This window comes from Coturnix japonica, chromosome 8, assembly GCF_054131305.1.
Source record: "Coturnix japonica strain WE chromosome 8, WE-NBRP24, whole genome shotgun sequence".
Classification (NCBI taxonomy): domain Eukaryota; kingdom Metazoa; phylum Chordata; class Aves; order Galliformes; family Phasianidae; genus Coturnix; species Coturnix japonica.
In genome coordinates, this window is record NC_140670.1 from 15,711,923 (window position 1) to 15,724,638 (window position 12,716).

Consider the following 12,716-nt stretch of genomic DNA (forward strand, 5'->3'; position numbering starts at 1 on the left):
TCTTGTCTTCCAAACACAGGTACAGAATTCTCCATTTTCCCTTATCAATCCCCATAGCTCCCCCATGTGCTTCTAATGGGGCAATTGGCTGAGCAAGCTGCCAAGCCAGTCACTAGAGACCAGGAAAGGTTACAGTTTGGGATTTCTTTTATATATGTGAAATTGGCTAAAGGGTTACATGAGTACAGAAAGAATAATGGACATTGTGCAAGCTGCGCTTCTTTAAAAACCTCTGCCCCAAAAACCCTTAAGACAAACCAAATCTTTATTTATCAAAATAATTTGCAGAAATCATAAAAAAACAACAGGAACCAGAAGCTACATGGTTCTTTGCAACCTGTTCTTTCCCTTCCCAATAAAATCATATTCAACACTATATAAAAAAGTGTTTTAGGACTTCCACAGGAAGATTTTACACATCTTGGCCAGTTTTTACCACTGAACACAGAAGCTAGATGAAAATGTGAAATGCTGATCTTAATTCTTTATCATAGGCTAAAAAAGCTACAAACACAAACCTATCAAATGTTACATCTTAGAACACATTAAAATTCACTGAAAGAATGGAGGGATTGGAAAAATGGCCATAAGGAGTTAGCATGAAGGATCTGTATGTATAATGACTGAAATCGGGTCTCTTACAGCTGTCACACGTTTGTCCTGTAAGATTTCAGGCCATCTGCACATTTAGAAGACACATTCTGCATTGGAACCTGATGATTCTTCTAGGACCTTGAAGACACCCATTTTTTCCTTTTTAATTGTTTCAGAAGTTTTCATTTGATCTAGAATAAACAGAAAAAAACCCACAACAGTGATAGGTGAATTGTCTGCAACCTTTCTTTACAAGTGCAGTAATGCAGAGTGAAAAGTTCAATGCACTCTTCATTCATCTGGATTTGGAAAACAAGCTTATGGACATCAGTTGGCTACTTCATAAACTACACTTTGAGCCTGAAAATATTTTTCAGTTGTGTGCCTTAAGAAAAAACTCTGCTGCTTATGTCTAAATGCAGCAGGAAACGAGCAGTTTTAAAATCCTTCTCAAGTAGTGCTTCAAATAGTTCTCCCACAGAACAAAACAGAATGCAAGAAACTATTTAGTGAAGTTCCTGTGAGAAGCCACATTCTTTTCTAAAATGCAATGGTTTAGGCTTTCCTAACGCTTGCAATCACAGGTATTCACTGGAAGAGCAACATAATTGTAAAAAGTACTGTCAGGCTGTTTTGAATTATGATTCTCCAGCTGACTTAATGAAATAATTCTTTTCTGAGGATCATTTACATTTTGATCAATTACAGCAACCTGCAGGAAAAGTTGCTTTGCAGAGCATCTGGTTTTCCTTCACACTATGTTCAGGGCACACTATGCATGGATGAAGTTCTCAGATGCTTCTGTTTAAATCATCTACAGCAGCTGTTACTGGTAATGTCAGCAAAAGGCTAAAAGCACATCTTCACATATACAACACAGTCATAGGGAAACTGAAGCTACAACAGTTATCTACATAGAAAATTCATTTAAAAAAAACACCAAAGAACAGGAATTTACTGTCCAACATAGATGAGAGATGAAAATTTTGACTTACCAATAAGGTCGCTTCTATCCAAAAGTAACTCAAGATCTTTATCGCTGATTACTTTTTCTTTAGATCCTTTCACCTCTCTGTTGAAGAAGAAACCATCTTTCTTAATACAAACAAAAAAAGCATGTAAAAGTAAAAGTAGCTCAACATAACAGAATCCCTAGGAGATTCTTTTCACTCTTAAGATCAACATAACCCTTCATAAGACAAGAGAGCTATTGACAGCTGCTCGCAAGCTGCTACTTATAAAATTATGGTTAAAAAAAGTAAAATTCTGCATACCTCTCATAGTCTCTGGATTTTAGTAATTCTATTAATTCCTGAGGGTCCAGGCAGCTCTTTGATTGTGCTAAACCAGATTTGCCACCTTTAAACTGATCTGTAGAAAGGAAAAATTTTAAGCATAGACTTTTAAGTAAAGACAGAAACAATAAATTCTTTGCACTGTTACAGTGATGGTGGGTTCACAGATGGAATAAATCTCTTGCTCAAAGCTAATTATGCTCAGTTGTTTCAGCCCTCACATGAAACACACCTTAAGCTAATAGGGTAATCAGTAAAAAAAAAACCCAAAACTAATGGTGCATGCCAAGTTTACATGCAGGCCTTCCAACTTCTACCTACAGTATGCAGAAGGACTGATTGAAACACCAATTCAACATGCACAAACGCACAAACAGAGCAGAAAAGCCGTTAGTTCTACTTACAGTAAAAAGATTGCAAATAAAGTTAGATGGTGGATGCTGTAGTTTGTTCCCTTTGTAATGTAAGCTGGTTGAAACAAAGTAAGCAGCATTAACCACTTCAAGACAGGAAATATATGAAAGAGATGTGGTTTTATTGTAGAAAATCCCTCAGTTACAGGGATAGACAGACAACAAAATCATACACCAGACAGGGGCTGAAGAGATAAAAAAGCTAAGAGATAAATCTAAGCATGGATGAAGCCAAATTCAGTCTGTACACTGCAAGAAAACATTCAGCTCACTTGCTCAGAAGCATGTTCTGTTCTATGTTTTTTTGTCCTTAATATGCTATGAGAAGTTCTTAAATTCAACAGTTTAATATATGGCCAATTATTGTCAGAAGTTGCAAGAATTATATATATATATTTTCAAATGAGCTTTGAAAATGCTATGCTGAGTTAGCATCCAAATACAGCACACACAAAAAGCTACTGAAAGATTCCTATAGTTCCTAAAAACCAGAAATTTACTCCAAAAGCAGATTTATCTCAAGCATTTTCTAAAGACTTTTGAGCACCAACAGCTGGATGAGGATACCACAAGAATCACTGCTGTTCTGCACATGGTAATTAAAAAATTTTAAAAAGAAACCAAGGATTTCTGTTCCATTCAGCACTGGTGAATTTCTCCAAAAAGAAGACTTCTTATTCTATTGTCATTATAACAGATTACTCTTAAATTCAGTATAACAGATACAGACAGCAGCTACCATCATTTTACAGCTTTATGATTTGGAATTTCAATGAAGTTCAGCAGGAATTTTCACATTTCTATAGACTCTGCTCATTTTACCAGTTTTAACTGAAGGCTTCCTATTCAGGCACGTTTGCTAGCACAGCTGCAAAACCTACTGATAAGCTTCACACAAGGAAAGGTGGGCATACTGCTTCAAATGAAGAACACTATTATAAGCTAAATTGCTTAGAAAAGCTATTTAAAGCAATGTGATAATTTGGCCTACTTTTCCATTTATAGTCTGGATCATTTAATTTGATTTAATACAACAGTCAACACATACTTGTCATTTATCAACAGCCTAGATATTTTCTATCTTGGAAGTCCGAAACATTTTGGTTGAACAAACAACCATCTTGCCAACAAGCTGCAAATAAGCCCCAGACTTGTACTCCCTGATCTGTCTTTGCTTCTAGTAATTCCAGGCAGGCTCACTGTCCCATATCCCCTATTTTTTCCTTACCCATGAGCTGTAAGACAGAAACATCAGAAGCAGCAGAAGTAGAAGTGCTTCCCCTTCGCTTGTTATCTACAAAGCATCTAAGAACATTCTAGAGAATGATACTATATGGCCACTTACTGGAAGGATAAAGCTACTCACACTCAAGAAAAAATACCATTGAGTCTCAAAACACAGCAGAGATCTGTTGAGGTTTAAGAAACACATGATCACATGAAGGCAGAAGAGAAAGATACTAACTTTTGTGGATAATCAGCTTCTCTAGCTTCCTTTTGGCAGCAGCTCTCTCCACAATCTTCTGGTCAATTGTATTTGCTGTCACAAGGCGATAAACAACCACTGGTTTTGTCTGGCCAATTCTGTGACATCTGTCTTGGGCCTGCAAGTCTGACTGGGGATTCTGGGTAGACAAGGAAGCAAAATTAGATGCATTAACTTTTTTTTTTTTTTTTTTTTTTTTTTTAAAATGCTTCCCCAGGCAGCATTTTCCAACCAGTGAGCTCTGAGAGTCATATTAACACAACTCTACATCTACTTGTTCTTAAACTTGTCCTTATCAAGTCCTGTAATTGTAGCTTTGCAGCCAGAGCAACCCAGTTATCGACTGCCTCTGATCTATGCCATGCCCCTTTCCAACAGAAGAACATTCTATATCCAAAGTTCAGTTGAGTTTGTTGCTACATTCAAGCAAACAATAAATTGAAAAAAAAAAAAAAACTAAAAAAAAAATTTCCTACTTTTGATATCATCATTCAGGGACAAACATGCTGGTTTGCAAACCAGTTCTAATGCTGTGCTCAATAAGCTAAGACATTTTCATATTAGGCTGTATATTTAATATATTTAATATATAACATGTTAGCATAGGCAGATTATGTTGTCATTATGTAAAAAAGCTTCATTAAAGTAACAGAAGTGGTCTACACCATAAAAGCATAGTAAACGTTTACCAAAAGCTTCAGTAAAGAAAGCATTCTATGACACATTCTGTCGACATACCCAGTCGCTGTCGTATATGATAACTGTATCTGCTGCAGTTAAGTTAATGCCCAGTCCTCCAGCTCTCGTACTCACTAAGAACAGGAATACCTCAGGGTCATTATTAAATTGACGCATCTGGAAGAGAATTCAGCTATTAAAAACAGCAGGTGGATCAAACACAACATACCCTATGTTATACTTTAAGATCAACGAATGTCTGGAAGGTTAAAATATGAACAAGGAGTGTAACAGTGTCAGAGACCAAAAAAACCACATCCAGGGCAGCACAAGGCCAAGAAGTATGCTAGTATTTTCTTACTGGTTGATTTTATTATGTGAGCTATCAGAGAATGAGACTGCACAACCCCCTGGGCAGTTTATTTCAGTGCTATGTCACCCTCACTTATTGCTGTTCATGCATCTAAAGAATCTATGGGAAAAACCTAATCAAGCCAAGATGTTTGCCTGTTCAACTGAAGAACCCACCTACAGTCAAGTTTCCTTCTACACTGCAATTCCTCTTAGCTTTTCAATCACTTTGCAGAATGCAGAAAGTGACCTCCAAGTGACTCAAAAGAGAGCACTGATTTCTTCCTTTAAAGGCATCCTTTGCTGGATACATGTTACTAAATGCTAATTTACCTGCTTATTCCCAGAGATTATTCATTCTTAGTGGAACTATACATAACCTTCTGGCAGTTTTCACTAGAGAGGAAGAAGTTTCTACTTGCTTAAGCAGCAGCAAGAATGTTAGACGCCTTTTGCCCATTAAAGACTAAATGCTGGTTCAAGTCTTATTCCAACACCACAATAACAGGCAGAATTCAGTAACAAATTTAAGAGGCATGTACAGATACTTACATTTTCTTCTCTGTCTGAGTATGACATAGACCCATCCAGTCGGCTAAACTTAAAGCCTCTCAAATAGCAGTAATCCATCAAAACGTCAAGCATCCTAGTCATTTGTGAGAACATCAAGACCTACATAATGAGGAAGATTCCTTAGAAACATTTTTGGTCATGAGGAGACAACTATGTAAAAAATAAAAAAATAAAAACTAGGTTTTACCTTATGTCCTCTCTTTTTCAATTCTGGAAGCATACGGTCCAAGAGAAGAAATTTGCCCGAGTTCTTCACTAGATCTTCATCAACCTTAACAAATGCAGAAGAGGTGGTTGTGTATTAGAAGAAAGGACATCAAGATTTTCATCACACAGAAACACCAACAAAAGCTGATTGATTGGAAGTTTTTAACTGAAACAAGGTTGCACATCTTTTTAAGTATAAATTGTAACACTGGAAGCAACACTAATTTTGGCAAAGTTGAATAACATAAATCATGATCAAATTAAATCAAACCCCAGTATTTCATACACCCAAATCATTTTGGGAAAAATGAATTGCCTTCCATCCCATTTCTAGAAGGAGAAAACTTCAGTTTTTATACTTTTCACCTGGAAAAACACTGCTGTTTCTTTCCCAGATTCTATCATTGTAATCAATACATAAGGCTTCCACCTGCTGGACACAAGGAAGCACTAGCTGAACAAGTTGCAGGTTCTGTCCTGCAAGCAAGCATAAAGCCACTGGCATTTTTTTATTCCATTTACTTCTTAAAGGTTAGCATTAGGTTGTCTGCTTTCATGACATTGCCTTTGCTTTGAAACTTCTGACACTTTTTTCCCCCCACAGTGCAGCCAAATCTGTTATCACACACTAAGCAGGAAACATGACCACACATGGACACAAACCTACACTGAGAGCATGCAAGCAACTTCAGGTTCATCGAGATTCTTTCAGCTCAAATTACTTAATACTCTCCTGTATTATCAATTGCTTTGTCTAGACTAAACAGAAACCATCTGGTAGTTTACCTTTTCATTTTCTCCCTCTTGAGAGGCAGATAGCTTACAGCATCCTAAACAGACAATCCAGTTCTAATTGTCAGTCCTAGAACACCTCACTCTTAAAAACTACCACACCTTTTGTAATGTGTACAGTTTATATCATGAATAGTTCATCAGCATAAGAATTTTTAGTTCTGAAAATAAGCCTTTTCAAGGAGAGTTTAAGGAGATCCTAAAACAGCGCAACAAAACAGAAGGCAGTATCATTTCAGTTCAGTAACCTGGCTTTCAGGAGATGAACACCTCCATCACATAGAATAAAAACTACAGGAAACTAAAAGGGGACAGAAAGTGAGTTACTCTACAAACAACTATTCAATCACACTGCTGAAATTCAGCAGGGAGAAATATGTAAATACATCAAAAAGGTTATTCTTCACTGCTGGCTGTTCATAATCCATTGCTTCTAGATGCCTAGAATATTTTCTTTCATAATCTTTTTAAAATACATACCTTGAATTGTTGTGTAGCAGGGTCCAGTGGGTATTCTATAAGATAGGGGTGATTACAACATTTCCTCAGTAACATCATAATATTCTGTAGTTTGAGGTTCACTTCTGAATCCATGGGCATGCTCACTTCTACCACTGGCCTTGAAAACATGTCATCTTATTAGTACAGAAAATGTCATTGTGTTATAGGTGTTGCAAAACAAACAAACAAACAAAAAAGAGTATCAAGCAGTGGCTTCACATGTTGCATCAAAACTTCCTCTAAATCTCTTGAATTAGATCCCTCATAGTTAATAAAGACGCTTTGTCTGATAATGCCTTTTAGCACACTTGGCACTGAAGGTGCCATTACTGGTTTAAAATATTAAAGGGTGGTAACCAGGAATCAGAAATGGGAAAACAACTTATGCAAGTCATCCAGCAGAAAAGGGTATAGGAACAACGGCCCTTGATTCTCATCATAATCACTAGTAAGATTTCATGACAATATATCTCACCATAACAGTAAGAACCATTTGAGTTCCAGGTCTCAGCTTAAACCTATTTATTTTTGGAAAATCAAACGAGTAAACCATTTCCCCCTTTACTCCAGTCTAAGCCTGAACTTTGCTCCAAGTATTCCTGAGAAACTCTGCACAAACACAGGAGTTAATTGTAATTAGCACACCCAGACTATTCTATGTTGTGTAGCCAATGAAAGCTACAAACAGAACTGAACACTGGTCAAAAGGTTCACTGTAACCTTGCAAAGCTTGTAAAATCTAGGAAAAAAAACATATAAGCAAAGCTGTGGAGGCATATTAAGAGGGAGATACTCGGTGTAATAAAAATATATTATTTTATGGCAGATACCTCTCTTTTACTACTTCCTCCTGCGTTCTGTTGATCAGCTTTTCCAAGTCATCCGGAGAACCATTGTGTACTTCACAATAATCAACCAGTTTTCGACTACGGCGTTTCGGTCGGCCTGTTGGACTCAATTCAACTACTTCTTTCTGCAGGAAATAACATCATCATCATCAACAGCAGACAGGCTTCCAAATTTTAAACTATGTTCATCCAAAAATTCTCATTGCTGAAAAGAGGTCTCAGCCCCATCAATATGCCCTTAAGATTCAGGGCTGTAAATTTTACTAAGTACAAAGAGAGACCCAAATTTAAATTGTAGGCTTTGAGAGATTGTTGAGTTTTTAAAAGCTTCATTTATACTTCACTGACTTGACAGCAGAAAATACAAGTTCAAGGAAAACTGTTGTCTTTTTTTTTCCTGCTAAACTACAAGTAATGAAGAACATACTAACACTCATTAGCAGTTCTGAGGCCATTCACATTAATAGTAACCAAAGAATCAGACTCAAAAAAGGCAAAAAAAGCTTTTTAGTTACACTAGTAATGAAGCAATGTCAATGTGGTTTTGCTTACCAAGTATATAAACAGGTAAGCACATTCCTAATACCCAAATCAATAAGATACCTCATTATTTCCAAGCAGATTCTGAATGGTGCGATTCACAATGGCAGTATAAAATGTTTCTTGCTTCTTTGCTAGGGGTGCATATACCACAACTTCTCTTTTAGGAGGAACCTCAAGAGCAACATCGGATTTCAGTCTTCTCAGTAGAAAAGGTGTCAGAATCTGAAATGTAGAAAGGTTGTGCTATTATCAGAGCTCTCAGCAGGGCTGGTTAAAAAAACCAAACAAACATCTACTAATAAAATGTTATTTTCACAATTTAAAGTAAGAGACTTAATCTGTAGAGTTTCATTTTTTAATAGTGACAGCTACTCCAAAACTTCTACACACACACACTGGTCATACATGTCCAAAAAAATCCACACCTATAGACTTCTTAAAAACTGTGAGGTCTTTAAGAATGGTACAGCAGTAACTACATTACAAGCCTTGCAAATAATTCTCAATTAATGAAAGTAATCTTACTATGAAATAGCTCATTTTCTTTATTTCTTAAGTAAATTTTTTCCAGGATAGCCATAAACCTTAAATTGCAATAGGTAGAGTTGTCATCAACAACTATATCCTCCCACCATCAGCTTACAATTTTGACAAACATCTGAAATATATAAATATATATATTTATATATGAAGAATAAAAGTGAAAACCTGATGCAGCATATGCAAGATGTTTTGCTCCTTTTCTTTAGCAATAATATCTTCAGCTGTTTCTGTAACACTGGTGATATCAAACCACGATTCAAAGCTATAAAAACAAGAAAAAAGAATAACTGTCTTTGTAGCTATTACTCTTCTTCATTGTGTAACTTTGCTGTTTTTCCTATCTGATGATTCAAGACCAAGAAGGCACTAGTATCTATCACATACAGAGGATGAACATGTATGTTTCTGAAACATGCCCATCAGTTTGGATGCTTAAGTTTTTAAAACTGATTAATATGAATATTTGCCTAAGAATATTCACTGTGTTGTTATTCTCAACATAGCCTACAGTATTTTCCAAGTTCAGTCAAATTCAAGACTGTTTTGACAATGATCCTGACCACTCCATGCTGCTCCAGAAAAACACCAGTCTCCCACATGCGTGATGTCTGCCTGCCTCACACAGGTATCTCCACCAGCTCATACAATCTGAAGCAGTACCAAAACCTTATGATCAGCCAGCCATCTCCCTGCCTCCCCAGTGCTCACGTTTTAGTTCAGAATTGAGTTTCTTACTATCAATGGGAACCAACAATTACTCCTTCCCTTCCCTTCCCTTCCCTTCCCTTCCCTTCCCTTCCCTTCCCTTCACTACACATGTGAAGGCAATATGCATTTCAAAGTCTCTACCATCCAAGAGTTATATCAAGTTATACCACAGCATCAAAGAGCTCATCAAATGCTGATAAAAAGTTGTATAGGAAACTATTAATCACAGCCTGAACCTCTGATTAACCATCTGAGACAAGTGACGGGTCAACTGCGACAGCACAGGTGAAGGTAATCCAGCTGTGCTAGGAGAAGGTGTGGAGCCTGACTCCACCTCTCCTAGATCCCATTTAAGGGCTGACCACCAGCTACCATCCCTTTCTGGAGATTGCTTCGGTGTGGAGTTTTTGTGGCGAGCCTCAACATTGGTGAGCATCCATCTTGACTGTGAGCATCAGCATTGGTGAGTCTCTTCCTTATATATCCTCTGGCTATCCATGCACTTTGTTATTACAATTATACATTTGTATTATTCTAGCTATACATTTGGTGAGCAAGGCAAGATTCATGACCATAATGTCCTTCTTATGGAATTTGTACAAATGGGTCAAGAGGGAGAACATTACTCCCTTATTAAAAATGATCCCAGGGCAGATCCCAGGATTTATGGGTTCGCACTACCATCAAATTGGGGTCCACTGCATGTTGCAGGAAAATTTTCCCCTTCTGCCTGACAGAATATTTTGAAGGTTTAAGTAATGATTTCTTGATTACAAAGGAAAAATGATTAGCTTCTTCTACAGCGGCATGTCTGCTATTAACTGCTTTAAATCAGGTAGAAATAAGATCAAATGCATTAGAAAGAGAAAATCAATTATTAAAAGATTGTATTGGAAAACTAGAAAAAGAACTCAGTATATTAATGGGAAAGAGACCTTTATTACATTCCCTGATCCCTCAGATCCATAATGTTTTGATAGATGATAACCAGGTACCTGAAAGAATGGATCTGGTTAATGATGAAAACATTAAGGCAGACTTAGAAGAAGCTCTTGGGATAGATCTGTTACAACTCTGTCCTATTATAACACTAAAAAGCAAAAAAAAGTCCAAGATAGACTGGCAGGGGTGCCCCCTGCTCAATGGCCTCCTGCTGAAACACACTTCGATGTCACGGGACCAGATGGGACTGGAGGCCCTATGTAGAACTGACAATATTTTGGTCCCAAAGAATGTCCAGAGGGTTATGGCCCTAGTCAATATGGGCCTGAAACATCCATAATTTATGGTGATCCAACTAAATTTAAAAGTGACAAAGTGATGATTGGAGGTTCTGGGGGACAGACTATTCCAGTCACCCAGACTTGGTTAAAACTGGGGGTTGGGTGTCTCCCACCTTGGGAATATAAGGTGTCTATTGCCCCAGTACAAGAATATATTCTGGGCACAGATATCCTATGTGGTGTGGCCTTCCACATGACTGGGAAAAGTTCAGGCTCTGACAGAGGTGTATTAGTGTCTGGACGGTGCAAACAATACTGAGGTCATGTGAAACATGAGCCCATTTGTCTGCCGAAACCATGCTGGATTACTAATACAAAGCAATATAGGCTCCTGGGTGGGCAAGAGGAAATATCAAGAACAGTGCAGGAATTGGAAAAAGTGGATATTATAAGATCCGCACATAGCCCATATAATTCCCCCATATGGCCAGTGTGGAAGTCAGATGGAATATGGAGAACGACAATGGATTATAGAGAACTAAACAAGGTCACACTGCCTATTCATGCAGCTGTGCCCAATATTGCCTCCTTAGTGGACACAATGAGTAGAGAAATTAAAACATACCTAGCATTCTAGACTTGGCAAATGCATTCTTCAGCAGAAGGCAGGCAGTGGACCTTTCAGGTCCTGCCACAAGGGTACGCACATTTGCCAACATACTGTCATAACCTAGTGGCACATGAACTGGCTAAATGGGAAAAAATGGATAATGTCAATTTGTATCATTATATTGACGACCTCCTGTTAACATCTGACTCATTAGAGGCAGTGGGACAAGCAGCAGATTCATTAACCACCTATCTGCAGGGAAGAGGATAGGCTATAAATCCTCAGCAGGTGCAAAGCCCAGGCCTATCTGTGAAATTCCTGGGGGTAGTTTGGTTTGGGAAAACCCAAGTACTACCCAGTGCTGTAATAGATAAGGTCCAGGCATTTCCAGTCCCTACAACATCAAAGCAGCTGCAGGAACTTTTGGGTATATTGGGGTACTGGGGCTCCTTTATACCTCATTTAGCACAGCTGTGCTACAGGCTCACAAAAAAGGGGCAATTTGGGACTGGGGGAAAACAGACCAGAATGCTTTCCAACAGGTGAAACTAGCAGTTTAACAAGCTCAGGCACTGGGTATATTTGATCCTACCCTCCCAGCTGAATTAGATGATCATGTTACTCAGGATGGTTTTGGCTGGGGTCTGTGACAATGCCAGTGTTCTTTTTGGACCCCTATAGGATTCTGGTCTCAGGTCTGGCACAGAGCAGAGGAAAGATAGAGCATGATTGAAAAACAGTTATAGGCTGCCTATTTGTCATTACAAGTGGTAGAGCCAATAACCCAAATGGCAGAAATCTTAGTTAAAACTCCTCTGCTGATCCAGGGATGGGTAAGAGATCTGACCCACCTTCCTAAGACAGGGGTGGCCCAAGCACAAACGGTGACACAATGGGTCACCTAGCTCAGCCAGAGAAGCAGTCTGTCTTCATTGCTGTTGTGAAAGAGTTACAGAAGATCCTAGGCTCAGTGACATATCATAGTGATGCACAAGAGAAATGGTTGCTCTACCAGAGAAGAGTCCCATTCAGGAAGGAAAATATCCTGTTCCTGAAGACGCATGGTACATAGATGGATCCAACAAGGGCAACCCAAGCAAATGGAGATCAATAGCTTATCATCCCTCTACTGAGACAATCTGGTTTGGTGAGGGGTATGGTCAGAGCAGCCAATGGGCAGAACTGTGAGCTGTGTGGATGGTTATAGCCAAGGAACCCGGTGATGGTATCCTGAACATCTGTACAGATAGCTGGACTGTGTACCAGGGGCTCACTCTTTGGATCGCACAATGGGCTACCCAGGAATGGACTATCTATGCCCGACCAGTCTGGGGTAAAGACATGTGGTTAG

General features: G+C 38.4%; 1 protein-coding gene across 11 annotated transcripts in view; it reads right to left on the minus strand.

Annotated features, from left to right (window-relative positions):
• Window positions 1-247: 247 nt before the first annotated feature.
• The window catches only part of HELLS (helicase, lymphoid specific), a 35,372-nt gene continuing 22,903 nt past the window's right edge, over window positions 248-12,716 (minus strand). For 6 of the 11 annotated variants that reach the window (XM_085554414.1, XM_015866561.2, XM_015866554.2 and 3 more), the window contains 11 exons: window positions 8,990-9,086; window positions 8,342-8,503; window positions 7,721-7,863; window positions 6,870-7,008; window positions 5,578-5,661; window positions 5,370-5,489; window positions 4,527-4,643; window positions 3,768-3,927; window positions 1,869-1,965; window positions 1,590-1,693; window positions 248-785 (listed from right to left, as the gene is read on the minus strand). In XM_085554414.1, the coding sequence (XP_085410540.1) occupies window positions 688-785; window positions 1,590-1,693; window positions 1,869-1,965; window positions 3,768-3,927; window positions 4,527-4,643; window positions 5,370-5,489; window positions 5,578-5,661; window positions 6,870-7,008; window positions 7,721-7,863; window positions 8,342-8,503; window positions 8,990-9,086 (1,321 nt within the window). In that variant the 3' untranslated portion in view covers window positions 248-687. The remainder of the gene's footprint in view (window positions 786-1,589; window positions 1,694-1,868; window positions 1,966-3,767; window positions 3,928-4,526; window positions 4,644-5,369; window positions 5,490-5,577; window positions 5,662-6,869; window positions 7,009-7,720; window positions 7,864-8,341; window positions 8,504-8,989; window positions 9,087-12,716) is intronic. The other 5 variants (XM_085554416.1, XM_015866556.2, XM_085554420.1 and 2 more) reach the window with 1 other exon arrangement.